Genomic DNA, 19,244 nt, shown 5'->3' with positions numbered 1-19,244 from the left:
ACCAAATGAAAAATTAATAGAGGGTTTTATTGAGGGGAAAAAGGAAAATGTCAATTCTTCTGCCCAGGAATTGTGATGCATTTCACTACAAGGCACTGTAACACATCGTGTGAACGGGCACAACATTCAGGCTTCGGTCCAGGAAAGTCTACTTGTGTTTGTTTAACTTCAGACTGATACCAGATTAAAGGTAAACACAGAAGGAGTGTAGACCAAAGGTGCTTTGTTGAATCAAACTGTGAGTCAAAATCTCAACACAGCCTTTTTTTTTTTTCACTCTACTGGATCTTCATACCAAACCCCATGTGAAGGTGTTGTACTTGAGGGCTTAAATCACAGAGCTTGAGGAAATTGCAGGCAGGAGGTGCCCTGTTCACCTTTCTGCAGCTGAGGCTGTTTGCAGGTCATTGGGTACTGTAGGTCACTGAATGCTAAAAATGAAAGGCTTTTTAAAGTGAGGACTCAAGAGACTGAGTCTGCTGCTGACATTTGAGTGACAACCAATGGAACCTTGGCTGTTCAAATCAGTACTGTGTTATGGGGGGAGGACTGGAATTGAAGAAGCCAGATCTGATGAGGGAACATTTTGTCTGTATCTGTGTTTCACTAAAAAAGTGGCAATTTAAAAGAAAACAGCTTCAAAAACAATTGTGTCATTTGCTCCTAGTTCTCCACAAAGATCCATGGTTCTCTGTCCCTCAGCTTTGTGTCAGGGGACTGGCAACATTTGGTTTTCCCCATGAGGAATGATGGCAATGAATTACTTTTAAAGTGCAGGAATCTTTCACTCAGAGTTAGCTATGACAGAAATGCAGTATTTGGATCATCTTCTCTCTTTGATTTCAGGCCTTTTTCACAGAGAAGTATCTTCTAGAACATCCTGAAGATCAAGATAAAATTGAACTGCTGAAGCAGCTCATTGCTCTGCAGGTATGGGATTGGGAAGGAGGTGGGTGTGCTATGTGTGAGGCCAGTTGCTTTTCCAAGTCCAGTTTTCACCAGCTTCCACACCACAGAGCCCAGTTAGAGTTAAACCTCCCCAATATTGTACAGCTTTGGGGGCTAAGAAGTGATGCTCCATGCCTTGCTTTGCAAAGCTGAGTATGGAATCTGGGTGTATGATTGCATCTTTACCTCTGCAAACTCAAAGCATGTTGATTTAAATCCTTTGAGTGTATTTGAGTGTGTAACATGCATAGAAAACTCCCTCCCAGAACAGGAGAGCTGACTTTGTCCTTTTGTAGCTTAATTTTGTTCCTCTTTTCAGATGCCACTGTTGGCAGAAGGGATCAGGATCCATGGTGAGAAGCTGACAGAAGAGCTGAAGCCTCTGCATGACAGACTGACAGCCTGTTTCCAAGAGCTGAAGAAGAAGGTGGAGAAGCAGTATGGTGTGATAACTTTGGTAAGTGTACCTGGTTCTTTAGTGTTTTGCCTTGAGGAAACACAACTCTCCCCTGTCCCACCTGAGTTAGTGTTACGTGGCTTCTCACAAGCACGTTTATCTGCAGCCTCCCTCCCTCACTGAGAGGAAACAGAGCAGGTCAGGCTCTGTTGTGTTGCCCTACATCATGTCTTCCACACTGAAACGACTCTCTGTCACATCTGTGGTCTCCACATCTTCCACATCATCTGACAGCGCCTCCTCCAGACCGGGTTCAGATGGGTGAGTCTGCAGCCTTTACGTGTGACTTACAGGAGTGGGGATATGCCTTTGTCAGAATTGCTCTGAAGGATTTATTCCTTACACAACATCAATACCTGTGCATTGAAGATTTGAAATGGAGACCAATGTTGTTATTCCATTTTACACATAGGGAGTTTGAAGCACAGCCAGGGTATAGTTGTGGGAATTGAAGCTGTGATTGTCTGTCTCTGCAGTTCCAGTTATCTACATGATACCAAAGAGATGAAGGCAATGCTTTTCAGGTGCATGCTGGAAAACAGAGGTGTAAGATACCACATAGTAACTCACTTTGATGTGGTTTGCAAAGAGGTGCATAGTATCTGGTTCTTGGACCACCTGCCCTGTTTGCAGCTGCATACCTGGTGTCAAAAGGAGCTGCCACACATAGAAACGTTTCCTGAGGTTACCAGTTTTCATCTGTGATAGCTCAAGGTCTCACAGCATACTTGGTGGCAGAGTTCTGCATGGAAAGCAGCTTTGACTCCCTTTGCAAGTACATCACACTATCTTGTATGTAAGACACAGTGCTCAGAGGTGCTGGGGGTACTTCAGGAGCACAAATCCCACTGACAGTTCCACAGTCATCACTCCGTTTTTCACAGTACAAACCAGGAGAGCACAGCTTTATAACAGTGCTTTAAATGGCTGATGGACTAATGCTTCATGGTTTGTTTTTTACTCTTTTGGTGTGGGCCACAGATCTATTCTGGAGCCTCTCTTGGAGAGAAGAATCTCAACAGCTTCCAGAGCTGAGGAGCCAGCTGTGAGAGATGATGCTGATAACAGGATCAGCAAGCTCAAGCGGAAGGACTGGAGTATTAGCAAGTCTCAGGTTATTGTAGAGAAGGAGCCAGAAATGGAACTGACATCCAAAATGGTAAAAATAAGTAGAGTAATGATAGCAATAATAAAATCCCCAGCAGGAGGTTTCAGTGTTTCCATTGCTTTCAGCCACATTTGTCGTTGGGAACTTCATTAAACAGTGGGAGGGGTTCAAATGCCAAAAGCCTTCATCATCTGAGTAGTTCCTGCTCTTTTTACTTGGAAAGCTTGTGTCAAAGACTAAACTGCAGTTTGGCTTTAAGGTACAAACTGGGAGCATGAGGCACTGATGTTGCATCTAGGTGCTCAGTACCCTCATTTGTGTAAGAGCAGAGGACTGTGTGATGCACTCAGCACCGTGTACAATTGTTCTGTACAAACCCCCTCAGAGACCCAACTGGCAAGCCAGATGTTCAGCTGCTATCAGTCAGCACCACTGCACAAATCAAATGGACTGCAAGGTGAAGATCAGTTTGATAGATTGGGGAATTGAAAAAGGATGGTCTGGTGGTTAGGTCACCAGCTTGGGACTTGGAAAGACTGGTTCTTCCAGTCTATGCTCTGATCCAGACCTCCTGTGTGAGAACAGGAGAGAATCTGTACCCCCACAGGAGTGTTGTAATGGGGGGTATATATTGGAGGCTTGGGCATTAAGGTTGATAGTAGGATTCAGAATGATCACCTAATACAGAGAAGTTTCAGCCCAAAAGCAGAGCTGGAGTATTATCTTGATTTATGCAAAGAGGGATGTCAGAGAGTAGGCAAGAAGTGCTTAAGCTGGTGGCTCAGTGATGCTGATTTGACTTAACATGGGCTGTGTCAATAATGAGAAAACATGGGTTGTTCTGTTTCCCTTTCTCTCCCAAGATCCCAGCTGAATCTGGCAAGAACAAGTTATGCTGCTATATAGTCAGGAATTCTCTTAAAAACTGAGTGATGCTGTCAGCACTGGGGAGTCTGTGGAGTAGACTTGTAAAAGAGGGAACTGTGCTTCCAGAATCATGTCATTTGGTACTGACAGGCTTTCCACTTGGGGAAAAGCTGAGATGCTAAATGTTAGTGGTTCAGGAGGCCTGGCCTTCTGCCTCAGAGAGCTGCAGTTGAATTAAATGGGTTTAACCCACAAACTGTGATGTCAGCTGCTGGTCACTTAAAGTAAAACCAGAGGGGGAAAAGGATCTGGGAGAAAGCCTGTTTGTATTGACCAGTTTGCTGGGACAGTTAGGCATGTCAGTCCAAGACACTGCATTACAGAGAGCTGAGATACACAAAACAGAACATCCACCCTCTCCCTCCTTAGCTCAGAGGGCAGATTACATATGTGATCAGCTTACTGAAGCAAATGAGCAGGCAAGGGTTATAGTCATGCTTAAGAACATTGCAAAGCAGGGAGAAAGCTGGTTTTTATAGCTGGTCTGTTCCAGAGCTGCAGCACAAGAATTGGACAGTCTGATTTTAGCAGCTCTTGACTAAAAGAAGCTGCTTTTGGAGCCAGAAAGCCAGAGGGAACCAAAGGCTTGCTGTAAGTCCAGCAGCTTTGGTCTTTATTAAGTTGTCTGTTTGCTGTACCCCAATGTGTGGTCCCTTCTGTGCAGTGAGAAATACTGAACTGCTCAATGATGGAGAATTGATCTCTGAAAGTGAGTTTAATTACATATGTCAGTGACAGCCCTCTCTGTAAAGCAATAATATTTAAAAGGACTGTAATATTTGTGCACCAGACCCTTGGGACCACGTTCAGGTGGCTTCATGATCTGAGTGAAGAGCACAGAGGACACACATGGCGCTGGGAGAAGCTGGAACAACATCTCCTGAGTCCCAGATGCAAGGAGTTTGTTCTGTAAAGCCTGCAATGGACTTGTTTCACAGCCCTGAGAAGCTGGCTGGTCCTAGCAGTCCTGATTTGCACTCAGGAATTCATCTTTTTTGTTCTTGGAAAGACTTGGTTCACCCAACTGCCAGTCAAAGGCAGGAGTTTGTCAGCTTGATGGCTCCCCTTCTTAGTTCACACACTACACTCAGTAAAACAGTTTTATAGCCTCCCAGTTACTGAAGTCCCCCAGAAAACTGGATGTGTCACAGGAGCAGAGTGTATGCCTTTTGACATGGCTTAGCCAGTGCAGTGGTTTCACTTGGTGTCTCACCTGAATGCACATTTCTTTCTCTCTCATGCATGGCTTTTCTGGACCATGCTGATGCCTTTGTGACAGGTCTGATTTTGATATGTGTGCAGCAACCTTACTGACTTCTAAAGGTTTTCTTTTACCCTTTGTTTCACCCAGGCCATGTCAGGAAAAGCACAAAGACCAAAGAGTCTTCAACTAGGAGACAACAGACTGACTTTGCTTCAGGGTTCTTCACTCCAGCAATCAACACCTTGCAGCCCACCACCAATCACTCCCAAAACCCCAAGAACTCAGAGTAAGTTCTATTACAGAGCAATTGCCATATCCTTCAGGGCAGTACCCTGCAGTAGTAGGAATTACTGTGTAGTTGCTGAGGTAACCTCACTAAGGAGGGAGAGAGGAACTGCTCTGAAGTAGTTCACAGAAAGAGACTCAGGGCTGTTCATGTTGGGACATGTTTTTGTCAGATAAGAGAATCTGGCAGTGTTATCAAAGGCACTACAACCATACTTGTGACTTACATATCACTTGGTAAAATTAGTATACCAGGTGAATTCCAGACAACCTGTTCTTTGTTCTTCTATTTCTTTCTTGTTTTCTCCTGTTCTGACTTGTGGGAAGGGATATTAAACCTCAAGGTGAACATCACAAGCAATCAATGGAGCTGCTTGGCAATGCATCACATCAGGTGGTACAGCACATACTAGAGGGATATCTCCTGTGAATTCTTGGTCTGCACCAGCCCAGCATGGCATTTTTGATACCTCTGTGGGTGAATTTTCTTTGTTAATGGGTGAACAATAACTCCCATCATGTGGTGAGAAGTTGCTCTGCAGCTTAGAAGCTCAGCTGATAGATGTTACACCTGAAAGAGAAGGGATTTCTCTTGAGGAATTAGCAAGATGGGTCATTTGCACAGTTACATATCCAGTGAGCTCTGTGGTTAATTCTGAAGCAACATGTAAATATGGCTAAAGGTAAAAATATAACTGTAGGGTCACCACTGACAGCTTCCTTGCTTGCCAGTGCATTTCTCCCTCTGCTGCTCTCTTTTTACACAGAACACAAGTTGCCATGTAGGACCTGGCTGTCCTTCCTCTTACATAGGTGTGAATTGAGAATCCAGTGTAGCTGATGAACTAAACTAGCATAAAACTGTCATGGGAGGAATACAGCCAAAAAATACATAACAGAGTTGGAGACAGGCAGAGAAACAAACAAATGCAGGAATACTGTATGGAAAATATCTGTGGAAGGAATGTGAAACCTCACTCCTCTAGTCAGGCAGTTTGAATTGCCATCAGTAGCAGGACAGGAATTCTTCTGAAGTTTGAGTACTTATCTACTCCATCAACTGGAGTTAAAATCAAAGTGAATTCTCAGGTTGAGGCCCAGGCTGAAAGGAAACCCCTCTGAACATTGCAGATGTGATAATGGAGTCAGTTTTCTGTTCTCTCAGGCATGCATTTTTCACATACACTTAGATTCATTTGATGAAGATGGAACTCTTCTGGGCATTTGGAGCTTAAGGGAGATGCAGCTGTGGCTCTGACATATTGATTCAGGTTTAGCTAAAGTTTAAAGCAGAGAACTGTTAGCAGCACAAAAGCACAAGATATTAAATGAATGTCCCTTACAGTTCTCCATGGCCAATCTCATTTCCTGCTCCTTTTCCACCCACTTTAATGCCTTTTCTTCTCCTTGTTGTTGCCTCCAGGTTTTCCCTCACTGCAAGCTGATGGATTGGCAACTGCTAACTTACAGAGCACACCACCCCCACCTCCTCCCAAAAGCAAACCCTATGAGAATAGCAACCCAAGGAGTTCAGTGGAGGTAAGGAAATGAGAGCTGACTTCTTTTTGGAGAACAGCTTTAGAGAAAGAGGCACCAGTGGAATTTTGCAAGCTGCTCCTAGAGTGGCTCTACTTGAAACCTGTCGAATGCTTTTACTGCTTCACTTCCTGAAACCACAGAAGAGTAGAGAAGGTTTTTTGCTTCCACAGAAGCCCATCAAGTGCAGTCTCTCAAGTGGGAGCTGGGTTGTCTTTGGTTTAGGCAAATTCTGTGTGGGAGTGGGAAGATACATTGACAACAAACAGGCACAGTGATGGAAACGTTTCAGGCACAGAATGAGTGTGAAATAGCTGAGTGAGCTGCTTGTGCTCACTGAGAGGGATGGATGTCTTCTCCACTCCAGTTTGCCAAAGGATTCACCTTCATGAGATCAACTGGAATTTGACCAAAAAGAATATAAAGGATGATGACACAATTCTGTTACCTCTGACAGCCCAGGAAGACAACAGACCAGTGAATTCTGTTAGAGAGGGATATGACACTGGTATAAAGCCTTGTGCTTCGCCCTTCACTTGCTCAGAGTTGATTGTGCTTCTGAAAAGGGCAGCACAGCAGCTGTTGGTGGCATGAGTGGTGGAAATATGGCAGCTCTGGGGATGCTGTGGGAGTCACTGGTTGAAGAGGATTAATAAAAGAGCCTCCTTCCCTTGAGTCTTGTAAGAAAACTAATTACTAACATGTTCTGGCTTGCAACATTGACCTTGGCTTGCAGCCAAATAGGAAGGATTTGAAAGTCTGTGAAGAGAGACTGTAGAAGTATTTTTCTGGAGGGTTTTGTTGCTTTTGGTGGTGGTCTAAAGCTTGACTGTCTTCCTTCAGTTAAAATAGGCCTGAAATCTTGGCAGTTTCAGCCAAGCAAGAGGTGAGCTTGTTCACCTGGCACTTTCACATCTTGTTTACAGGGTGCCCCTTAAAACAAGCAGAGAACCAACTGGAAAGAACCTACTAGTGCATTTCCTGCAAGAACAAGAAACACCTTACAAGCCTCAGTGCAGGGTGGGAAGGCTGTGGCTTGCTTTAGAGCTCTGCTTGCTACCACTTAGTTTCACAAGTTTGAATTTGAAGCATTTTACAGCCTTTTGGTCTCTACTTGGTGCAACTCATCCAGCCAGCATGATGAAAGTAGTTGAATATTGAAACCCTGAAATGGATTTATTGGCATTTGACTGATGAAACAAAGGGTAAAGAGCTGTGACTCTAAGTCAGGCTGCAGGTCAGAAGCAACTACCACATATCTGCAGCTAATATTCTAGCAAGCTAGACCTTTCTGCTTCTGTCACCTCCTGGTAATCTGTCCTTGTTTACTCCTCTTAGTACTGGGCACTGAGAGACTCAACCCAAAGACCTGCTTCTGAAAGGAGCATCCAGTAGTACAGGAGCTTTTGGGTTTCTTCTTTGGTAAAGCAAAATGTTTTCACTTGCTGGTAATTAGTTCTCTTTCTGTGTGTTTTTACCTACTCCAGGTGGCTCCTCCACTACCCAGCAGACGGGAAACCAAACCTCCCCCCCCACCCCCAAAAGCCAGAAAATCCAGCGTTGTCTCTTCAGAGCAAGGACTGCAGTGAGGCTCTTCACTCACTGCTCTGACAGCAAGCACCTACAGTGAAGTGGCTGCTTTCTACTGACATCCCAGGGCTCTCTGACCCTAAAGACTACTGATCTCACCTGTCATTCCATTCATTCCCCCTGGAATGGAGTTTTCTTTGGGAAATACCAAAAGGAACTGTCCTTGTGACTATTCCCCAACCTCTGCTTTGCCTTGCCAGTGCTGAGGAGACACTAATCACATAGCAGGACAAGCTGCCCTACAGGAATTCTTGTGTGTAAATCTGACCCAGCAGGGATTTGCAGCAAGGAAACCACCCCAGTCTGAGTCCTGCAGGATGTTCACTGAAGTTCATCACAGCTGTACTTGGGCCCCAGCCCCTCCTGTGGCCTGATCTGCATGAAGGCAACAGATCCCAGCCAGTCCTGAGCTGTGAAATGTCAGCTCCTGAGATGTCAGGTGTTGGTGTGTGATGTGCAGTCTCCTAAGATTCTTGATTGCAGGCAGAGACCTGAGCATTGTTAGAGGAGTAACAAGCCTTTTTTTTTCTCTGCTAGTCAACATGTGTATTTAAGATGAAGAGCAGACATTCTGCCTTACACCATCTCTGCTGGAGCAGTGGCAGTTGCTCACTCCCAATGGAGAGCTCAGGTTCACCAGTACTGTGTCAGAATTTCCCTCCTGATTCTGGTTTTTAGCACTACAGAGCAGTTGATACTCCTCCATGAATATGTCACCTTCTTGCTTTGTGCTTGCATCTGGGACTTGGGACAATATTTCCTCTCTGTGCTATTTAAGGGGATGTAGAAAGTTGCTTCTGTCCCGTGAGAAGAACAGAAGCTGCATTATACTGGTACCAGCAACTTGGATGGGGTGTGCAAAACTGGTGATGCATCCTGACCTCAGACACAAAGTCTGATGGTTACTGTAACCTCTGCTTTGGCTGGGCAAATTCACAGAAATAGAAGCAATCCTTCTTGTTTTCCTGCACCCATCTGTGGCAGCACTTGCACTTTGGTTTATAGACTCCCTTGAGCTAGGTTTTGAACAGCCACTAGACTTTAAGGAGACATTTAGATCTGGGATGTATATGAAAGACTTGACAGATAACCACCTAATTTCCTGTTACTTGGATCACTCCATCTCCCTGCAGCTTTTCTTTCCTTAGAGGATGGGATAACCTGTTCAGTTTTTCTTTTAGTTAGTTATTCCTTGCTCTGGATGTCAGCCTCAGTCTTTCTATTTGTACAGAGGAAAAACTGACATCATCTTGGGGTTTAATGGTTTCAAATTCACATGATCCATGCAGAAAAAGACTATTGCACACTGTTGGAATAGCCTGTCCTCACTGTTGCACACTGGAATAGCCTGTCCTCACTGTTGCATAGTGACCCAAAGGTTCAACACAATTATCATTGTTGTTCATGGACCAGATGGGCTTTAGACTCAGCATTCCTCTGTGCCTGAAATCTTGCTGGGTAAAAATGAGGCCATCACCATTTGTGGTTAATATTCCTAATGCTGGCAGATGCATTTTGCACCTTTCAGGGCTGATGTCTCTGGGCTCTGGCAGAAGGGCTGCACCCCTGGACCTTCAGTAACACAGTTTAAAACTCTCTTGCAGTATATTTCTGCTCTGTTCTAATCTTAGAAGGTCTAGATGGCTCCAAAGATAGTAACAGCATCCTTTTGTTTTTGCTGTGGGGAGCAGGGCTTTCCTAAACTGCCTGTTTCAGCACTAATGCATTGTGTTTTCTTGTCACAGTTTTCTCATCAAGCTACACAATTGAAACTGTCTTTGTATATCCCCCCCAAATCTGCAGCTGCCTGGTGGTGCCACATCCCCAGCAGCTGAAAAGCCACTGGAGTTGGGGATTTTTCTTGGCTTATGGGAAATATTCTCCTGTCACATTCAGGGTTTCTTAAAGCTCATCCTAAAGATCAGCTGAGGGGTTTGGACCCAAGTTTCTGAACCTACACAAAGCTTTGGTTACAGCTTGTGGCTTGTTTGGGTTTCATCTGTGTTGGGGAAGGTTCTGTCCTAGGCTCTGTCTTCCAGGGAATCATTTGCTGGTTAATTGTGACTATAATTCACTTCTGCTTCTCTGATAGAAGATGGGGAAACACACAAAAAACCCTGGTGAGGGTGTTGCTCCCAGCAATAAACACAAATACTGTTGGGTTGGGGGTTTTTGCAGGTCACTGCACTGTTCTGCTGCTCACAGGACTTAAATGTCCTCACCTTACTGAGAAATTGAAGTTCCTTGAAGTTCATGAAAGCTTTTCTCAGCAAAGCCTTTCTCAGGGTTAAAAACCAAACCCAGTGATGACACCCTAGGGCTTTTGTTGTTGTTCAGACAGATTGAAGTAGTCTTTTCTTTTGTTCTTGCATTCCTTTGGCTTCAGTGTGACTCCAGTTAAAGAAACCTGCTCAGTTTGCTTTGCTTCCTGCATGGCTCTGAAACAGATTGCTTCCATCAAAGGCTCATATTGGATTCACATCACAAAACAGGCTGGAGATGTTTTGGAACTTGCACTGCAGTCACATCCCATCCATCTGCAGCCTTGTTTGCTGTGGTGCACATGCAACTGTCTTCTGGGCTGTTGCCTTCTCAGGGGAAATCTCTGAAACCTTTCTGGACAACTTGACCATGGTTCACCCCCTCTCTCTGGGGCGTTGTAGGACTTGTCAGCTCTACATTATGTTCTTGGGCATAGATGCTGCTTGACTTGAAAACCACAGGGTTTTCTTGTCTTTCATTTTTTGTCCATGTCTTCCTCTTCTGCTAACCACTGTCGTCCTCCTGCTGCACACATGAACTGAAGGAGCCTCTGGAGCTCTTGAACAACAACTTTTTGACATCAGTGAGAATTTTGCTTCAGGCAGAACAGCAGGATGTGGTCTGAGTTGTAGAAAAGTACATATTTACACCACCTATTGTTAATTCAGTGCCTTTCCCCACTGTCCATCTGCCAGTTACCTCATCCTTAGGTGCATTTTCTTCTCAGAGCAGGTTTGCTTGGACTCCTTTGGTAAGTCAGCAGAAACAAAGGAGACACTGCTGGAATCCCAGCTGCTTTGTCTGTCCTGGGTAAACAGACTGTCAGATTTGGCTATTTTAGTTCCAGGTGACTTTGAGCCTTATTTGATCTGCTTTAATAACTTTTCATTTGAGGATGGACCTTGTGAATTCAGCAGGGTTTTGTTTCCTGGAGGAGGGCAGTAGTCCATGCAGCAAAACCTCAGTGGAGGAAGTTTGTATGTTGCTCTTTGACTTCTACTAAAGAGCCAGCTCCTTTAACCAGCAGTGAGGATGCTTTCTCCCTGCATGCTCTGCCTTGCAATTGCCTTGGCTCACCTGGCAGCTTCCTTAAACTTTATCTTGGTTACTGTCCATAGAGTTCAGGTTTCTCTTCTTGTTGCCTTTATTGTCTGGCCAGTCAGAGACTGATGCAGCTGAGGCATCACCCTGACTGGAAGGAAAGGAGCAGCTGATGCCCAAAGAGCACAGAGCAAAGTTGCTTTTCCTGAGATATTTCAGATGTTCTCATTGGCAAATTTATGTGCCAGGAAAGGGTTTAAGCTTGGGGGCTTTGAAACTTTTTAGCATTACTTTTGTTCTAAGAGTCTGAAGTGCTGTAAACTCTTCTCACTTCTTGCCTTTTGGCAAGCTTAACTCACAAACAGGCATTGAGTTCTCTCACTGCATCGCTGACTGTGGTGTGTGAGGAGGAAGGTTCTTAGCTGATACAAGTCAGCATCGTTTGCTTAGAGGTGCAAGATGGAATTTCTGCACTGTGCCTACATGATTTAGGGCTTTGTGCCAAGTTTAGAGGGAAAAAAAGCATTATCTTCTGAGTGTCAGATTTTTAAGGGCAGTTGGGCATTTAAGTGTGTGAACAAGCACAGAGCCTGACTGATTTTAATGAAGTGGAATTATGAGAGATGTCCCCAGACCTGTGACTTATGTATTGTTTTTGAAGTGTTCTGCTCTGTTCTGCAGTACCTGCCTGGCTTAAGTTCTCAGGTTTAACTTTCAGAGCCAATTTAAGCTCTCACTGCTTCGTTTCCAAAACAAGAATCATCTTCCCATGTTATTTAGAAATGTCATCTCATGTCTTTGAAACTAGAGGGCAAACAGGAGAACAACCCACGATGATGTTGTCTCTGCACACCAGCAATGAAAGCAAACAGCAGCTTTTCCACCCAATTCATAGTTTGGAATAAAGCAAATCTCCAAGTTCAATATCCAGTCTGCAGAGAAGACAAAACCTGATCCCATTTCAGAGCCAGGCTGTTGAAAGCTGGTGATAAATTTCAAGCCTTTGAGGGTTTTTCTTGGGAGGAATCTGCTCAACACTTGTTTGCTGGAGCTTTTAATTAAAATTTGTCATGCTGTGGTAAATTCCTTTCAGAAATGTTACAGGCTCTAATCCACATCAGGGGAAGAGAGAAACAGACAGCTTTCCATTTCAGTGGATGATTGGATTAGGAAAGGACACTGATGCCAGTGAGGACAGCTCTGTGATCTGCAGTGGCAGGAGACACCCCAGTGTGTGTGCAGTGGCTTTTGAGAACGTGCCTCTAATAACCTTCCCACTCTGCAGCCCAGCCTGTGCCCCACAGATGACCAGGGAGTGAGGGGGACAGTGCTCATGCTCAGATTGCCTCTCCTTTATTTATTTTTATAACTGTAAATGGAAATAAGAAGTTGAAGTTGTCTGTAATTGTGTTTTATATAGTGAAGACATTCCTGACCCATTCCTGCTGCCTTCCATCAAGCTGTTCTTTTAACTGAGTGCTTGCTGTTGCAGACCAAGTGATCTAGTGGATCAGGGTGAGCTTTTCCTGGGACTACATCAGAAAGTAAACAAATAGTGTGATTGCATTGATTTTGTGGCAGGAGAAGAGGAGCTCTTGCAAAAGCACAAGAGGTTCACCTAATTCTGCTCCTGGTAACATGAAAGCACCTTTAGGACAGTGTGCTGGGCACTGTGGGGAGCAGAATGAGGAGTCTAAAGGGGCTTGAAAGGTGAAAAGCATCAGTTTATGCTGTATTGGTCTGGCTGTTCTGATTTAAGGCTGCCATGGAGATCCCTGCTGCATACTTTGAACCTGTTTTTCACATGCATGGTCTGCAGGATTCATATTTCTTTCTAAACAGAGGTGTGAGTCCTCAGCTCTGAAATTCAGCCCTGGTACACGTGGAATTAAATGATGTAGCTTATCATGGTTGCTATTATAGGGGTTTAATGACATGAGAAACCTTGGGATGTGTTTATCTTGAGTTCAGAAGAATATGGCTGTTGTGTAACTTGGTTTTGTCAGTGGTTTGAGATCCTGGATGTGATGCTAGTTACAAAACCCACCTCTGCAGACTGCAAACACCTTCCTTTTTGTTTCTCTCCCCTCTTTCCTTTAGTCCCCTGCAACTGAATCAACAAAAATACAGCTTTTAAAGTGGCTCTGGAGAAAGAGTTAGGAGCTGAGATTTCCCAAGGGAGTCTGCATCAGGGTAAATGACACATGAATCACTGAGTCTATAAAGCAAGGTGTATACATTTTCATGTTTTTAAATCTGTGTTGGCTGCTGTAAAGTTTGTAAATACCTTTTTAAAATAAATGTAGTTTTTATGAGTGAACCAGTAAAAAAAAACCAAAGAGCATATAAAAGCTTTTCATTGGTGGGCCACTGAAGTGTGAGTGGAGTTACATTCCAGCAGGGTGTTCTCCAGTTGTGACCAAGTGGTATTAGTGTTTTATCCAGAGACTGGTGAGATCAGACAGTGCCTTTGCCCAGCCATTGTCTGTACATGAGAAACAAAAGCTGTCACATCCTAGTTTTCCTTGCAGGAGACAAAGCAGACCCCATGCTGCCAAGTCCCTGCCCCTGGACTGGAATGTTTGCTCTTTTACATACAAGCTACTAATGAAGACAACAATTTTCTGCTGTTTAAGTGCAACTTCAGAGTATTTATTCACACATTGCAGACTAAGCAAAGGTCCTTGGAAGAGGAATTGATTTTAACACAGCTTTGAACTTCTGTTCTAGGTCCAGAGTTCCTTTGGGCTTTGTGGGTTTAAATCTTCTTTCCTCTGCCCTCTCCTTCCATCAGACTTTCCTGTAAACACACATTTGAAGAGAAGAAATTGCTTTGATGGATTTTTAAAGCCTGGTCAAATGCTAAAACACTCATATTATGGTGTCCATTGGATTAGAGTGACCTAAATGTGACCCAACGTGATTTCTCTGCCACCTGCCCATGGATCTGATGGTGCAGTATAATGTAACTGGTGCTTAGAATGGCCCTTTTCATCCCTAAAGAGCATGACCAAGGTTACATCTGTTAACAGGCCCAGCACTGCAGCAGTTCTTGGAGTGCACCCCAGCAGCTGTTGCTCACTGCACTTGGACAGCAGTTTAGGACAAGAAGCATGAACTTACACAAAGTGTTGGTATGTAGAATGTCTCTGGGAGCTTAAGCAGTTGGCCAGGAGACCAGAGACAAGCAAGCTGTGCTTGCACAAGCATTACAGGGCTGTTACAGAGTGGCACAGTTGCCCTGGTACCATTCTCTCTGTTACCTTAGTACTGTTCAAATGGAAACCATCTCCCTGTGGCACATCTGCTAGGTCTGGTCTTGTTTCATTATCTATGCTCTTACCTCAGAGCAGAAACCTTGAGCTGCTTTGGATAAATGCAGTGTCTCACTGTGTTACTTTTTCCCCTGTATGTCATAGCTTAGGTGCATTTTTAATCTGTGCTCACTACCAGCTTCTCCAGGACATGAGGATGATAGTTTGAGAAGACTTTCCATGGGGTGAACCATTCCCAGACACCTCCCTGCTCATTGCATAATCCTGCAGCAGCTCCAGGAATGTGTTACATTGGAAAAGCTGCATCTGGAAAAAGCTGAGTTTGTTTTCAGTGCCATGAGGCAGCCAGCAGTAAGGCCACATAGTCCAGCCTGTGCTGTGGAATAAGACATCCAAACTATGTGTTTGATGCAGAGGCTTAGGAGTTTTTACACTTATGGGTGAGGTTACCAGCACTTTCTGAGCAAGCCCAAGAATGTGATGGGTGGGGAGGGATGTGGGTTGTGCCTTCAGCTCTGCAAAAAAGGCCAAGATTCCCTCAGCAAGAAGCTGAAAGGACTCATTTGAAATATCCTGATGGTTATTGTGGGATCTTTTTCCTGCCTAGCAGATAGTCTCTTGCAGAAAGAAAGGTATAAAACCATGAAGTTATTGCTTCTGGCTGTTCATTCTGCAAGTTTGGAAACCAGAGTCATGGACAAAGATTCCACTTTATGTTGAGTACAAATAGAATGAAAGGTAATCTAAAGAAAACCCAAACTTTTCAGGTAGTTTCTGCAAATCCAGTGTAAGTCAGATTCTGACCTGTCTGCATTGCCAGGACTGAGTTTATGAGCCTTGATTCAGGCCAGTTCCTCAGTGAAAGGTTAGATGCATACTTGAAACTTTGGTCTTGGCTTCAGCAATGAAGTCCAGATTGAGTGTTTCAGCTTTTAGGACAGCTCAGAGACACTTCCCAGAAAGTGGTGACCATCTGGCCAGATCAAGGTGTTGCTATATTAATTAAAGAGCACATTTTTACTTGAGAGTATTCTTTCTATGGCAGTTGGTTTGTATGTGAAGTCTCTGCTGTCATTGCATTAGAGCATCTAATGGAAAATACATTTCCCAGCCTAGGGACCTTGGGAGCAGCAGCTTCCATATGGCTCCATCCTTCAGCTGGCAAAGTGCATCTTTGAAGTTAAGCATCTGTGATTGCTGCATAGATTTGTATTAAGGTAGACTGTGGTAGACTTTATTTTGGTTTTAATTTAGTGAGTAATGACATTGCTACAACAAGAGCCTAAGGACAGTGTAGGGCTGTCCTTGGACTGTAGCTCTGAGGTACTTGAGCATGATGCAGCTAATAAGGGCAGAGCCAGTATTGCCACATGTGAACTAAACTTACATGCCTCTTCCTCCTCCTAGTCCTCCACCACCTTTTTTCTCTTTCCTCCCTGTACTTTCCCAGCCTGGGCTGGTCCTCTCTATGGGAAAATGAGATGCAAGAAGAAACATGTTCCTTACCATGGCCTCCCTCAGCTCACTGAGGCCGGAACGCTGGGCTGAGCCTGGGCATTCAGTCTTCTGCACTCCCCTTAGTTTTTCCATTTCATTTGCAATCTGGATTGGGAAGTGACACAGCCTTCATGAAGGGAGATTTTTCTGCTCAAGCAACTCTCGTTACAGATGAAGATGAGACAGTTTTGCTACACAACTTTTAGCTTCAGCTCTTTGCCAGGTGCTGTGCTTGTGCTACAGCAAAATTGAAGTGAACTGCTGCTATGAATGACTACACATGAAGTATTGGAAAAGGGGGGGAAAACCACTGGTGGGCAGAATCTTCCCCATCTGCTTTCTCATTTAATTGCTTACCATCTAATTGGTTGCCACGTTCTCAGTGAAGTGAATGAATTGTCATAAAACAGCCCCTCAGAGCAGTAGCTGAAATTTAGGGAGAGCATGAAGTCAGGTTTAACCTGAAACTCAACCTTCCATCTCCCCTCCAGAGCAGCTGCCCAGACTTTCTGTCTGCCAAAGCTGCCTCTGTTCCTCATGCAAGGCTGTCAAATGTCATCTTACCCTAATCCAAGTCATTTTCCAGTTAATAATTTAAAAAGGTGTGTGATACAGGTAGATGTACCCATGCAAATGTCACTGAGAGGGGTGTGAGCCCCTGTGCCAGGCTGCCCAGGGAGCTGGGGCAGTGCCCAGCCCTGGAGGGATCCCAACGCCGTGGGGCTGAGGTGCTGAGGCTGTGGGTCAGTGCTGGGCTGGGCAGGGTGAGGGCAGGGCTGGGACTGCAGCAGCTTCAAGGGTTTTGCCAGCCAGAACAATTCTGTGATTCTTTGATTCTGTGTGTGTGTGAGGGGAAGGAGCCAGAGATCTATGCATGTGCAGTAAAGCTGATGTCACCTATTTTTGTATGCATATTTTTCAGGTAAGGGATCCTAGCTACACCAACAGAGATGTTTTACAGGCTAGAGCCTACCTCCTGCAATGATTCCTCTGGGTAATCAGCGTTCCTTTTCCCTCCTGGTTGCAGCCCATAAGACCAATGTTGAGCCAAGCAGCTTTCCACAGCCATGACAAACACGAGGACAGTGACAAAGATCTTCCTGGACTTTTCCATCCTGTGAGAAAGCAAAACATCTTTCTGATCATGATGGCATTACAGTTCCATTTTTATCCTACAGAAGTAGGAAAATGTTGCATTTCTGCATCTCCTGATCTGCACTCCAGTGGCATTGTGCCTGGGATGTGCCTGGGGATGAGCTACAGCTGGATTTTGGGCTTCTCAAAGTATGGATCAGCTCCTTGTAAAGAGATTTAACATCTGAGAAATATGGATGACCATCTAAATTAGTAGTTGTGAACACCCTGTCAGAGTTTTAGGAACATCTGGACTTCAAAGGCTCCACAGAAGTCCCTGTTGATACTTAACCCCTGTGTTCAATTGAGCCAGTTTCTAGTCTAATGTCCCTCCCTCCTCAAAGAGTCTCTTTGAGGTCTCTTCTAATGCAAGTTTCCTATAATTCAAGCATTTGTAAGCACTAAACAAGTAAGAGAATATGTTTTGTTGTTCAAGCACATTACCTGCTTGCTGAGAGAGGCTGCAGAGTAAGTCCAGCTCTTCTCTGTGTGGAAAAGCCCTGCAAGTGTGTTTGTCATCTCCCTTTTTATATCCAACCACCCCAACACCAAACCTTTCACAGCAGGTAGCTCTATCTAATTCTATCTCCCAGGCTGCAATTTTCTTCTTAAAATTGCTGTAATGCAGTAGACTAAAGCACATAATTGGAACCCCCCTGGTGTAGTTATTAAATTCAGCTGTTTTCTCTAAGAGCCATTAAAGTAACGACCTTTCTTTTAGGAGGCTGTAAAACGTGACGTGCAGACCCAGCTGACTGCTGTTGCCCTGTGGAAAACACACAATCTTTTCTGTCAGTGGCTTCTAACTTTTGCTTACAAGTTCTTGGCTGAGTTTGAATTTGTTGAGAGGGATTTACAGGAGTGGAACCAGGTGAGGAATTCAGTCTGAGGCTGTGAGGCACGAAGGAAACCATCCTGGGGTTGCAGGAGTGCACAGACTCTTTTGCATTCTCCTTTCAAAGTCCTCCTTAATGCTTAAATTAAAAGGGCTTTGATATCCTTTGCTCTATACAATGCAAAATGGCATTAAGCTGATCAAGTGAACACATATATTGGGCTGTAAGCATGGTTTCTTGTCATGGGGGAGTTCCTTTAATGGATAGGACACCCAGACACTTAGTTTGGATTCATGTAGTGTGTGTAAATGCATGTTCTTCATTCTTAAGAGACAATGCACTGGAGTTTTATAAAGGACTTGCTAGCTATTTGCAGGCAGGAGTTAAATTCAGTCATTTTGGCTACAGAAAGCTTTTGGGCTTCACTGTGCCCTGTTTTATGTGCAATTGAATGTATCAGGTTAGTGTTCTCCAAACATCCTCTCTTCCTGCTCCCCTGAGCTCCTGGGCATTAATGGATTAAAAGTAATTTGATAAGTAAATCATTCAAGGAGGATTTAGTGACTGTAGCAAAGAGTAATTCTTCCTGCTCTAATGCTCCTCCCACTCATGACAAGAGCAGCCAACATTTAACTGCAGCTGATAAACCCATCAAGCTGTGAAAATAGTTTGCTTCTGGGGGAGAAGTATTAGCTTGGCGTAGGCACATCACCTCAGAGGGGAGATTTGCCTCTAAGTGTTTAAAGACTCCCTTCTTCCCCAATGAGCCATGTGACAATTAAGGTTATTTGAAGGTAAACAGATGATTTTGTTCATTCTGAGGGATGACATTTAAAGAGAGAAAGGGCTTGCTTAGCCCAATAATTGCACTTTCTATACACCCACCATTTTAAGCAAGGTTTAATGACAGTCTGCCCCTAACAGCTCTCAACAACCATGTTTCTCCACAGGTTTTTGTTGTAGCTACAAACCACCTCAGAAAGTGCCTGTAACAGCCTGGGTAGTGAGGGGTCCCACGGCTTCTCTTTAAGTCACAGTCATGTAGAAGAGCTGAGGTTAAAAAAACCACATTACAAGTGGTTTTGTTTGCCTACAGCTGCTTTTACAGGCCTGTGGAACAGAAACAAACAAGCTCCTCTGGCTT

At 44.3% G+C, this 19,244-nt stretch overlaps 2 protein-coding genes across 2 annotated transcripts in view; one reads left to right on the top strand and one right to left on the bottom strand.

The window, feature by feature from the left end:
- DOCK5 (dedicator of cytokinesis 5) overlaps nt 1-14,454 on the top strand; it is a 74,010-nt gene extending 59,556 nt beyond the window's left edge. The window contains exons 46-52 of the mRNA XM_010203540.2: nt 847-930; nt 1,268-1,405; nt 1,512-1,666; nt 2,387-2,564; nt 4,792-4,930; nt 6,353-6,468; nt 7,953-14,454. Coding sequence (XP_010201842.2) covers nt 847-930; nt 1,268-1,405; nt 1,512-1,666; nt 2,387-2,564; nt 4,792-4,930; nt 6,353-6,468; nt 7,953-8,054 — 912 coding nt within the window. The 3' untranslated portion in view covers nt 8,055-14,454. The remainder of the gene's footprint in view (nt 1-846; nt 931-1,267; nt 1,406-1,511; nt 1,667-2,386; nt 2,565-4,791; nt 4,931-6,352; nt 6,469-7,952) is intronic.
- A 1,562-nt stretch (nt 14,455-16,016) lies between these two features.
- Nucleotides 16,017-17,244, bottom strand: GNRH1 (gonadotropin releasing hormone 1). Its single transcript, XM_010203519.2, has 2 exons — nt 17,104-17,244; nt 16,017-16,235 (listed from the first exon to the last, which is right to left on the bottom strand). The coding sequence occupies exons 1-2, from the start codon at nt 17,242-17,244 to the stop codon at nt 16,017-16,019; spliced, it is 360 nt and encodes a 119-aa protein (XP_010201821.2).
- Nucleotides 17,245-19,244: the final 2,000 nt, after the last annotated feature.

This window comes from Colius striatus, chromosome 27, assembly GCF_028858725.1.
Source record: "Colius striatus isolate bColStr4 chromosome 27, bColStr4.1.hap1, whole genome shotgun sequence".
Classification (NCBI taxonomy): Eukaryota; Metazoa; Chordata; class Aves; order Coliiformes; family Coliidae; genus Colius; species Colius striatus.
Note: the sequence above shows the minus strand (reverse complement) of the source record. Positions and strands in the feature narration are given on the sequence as shown.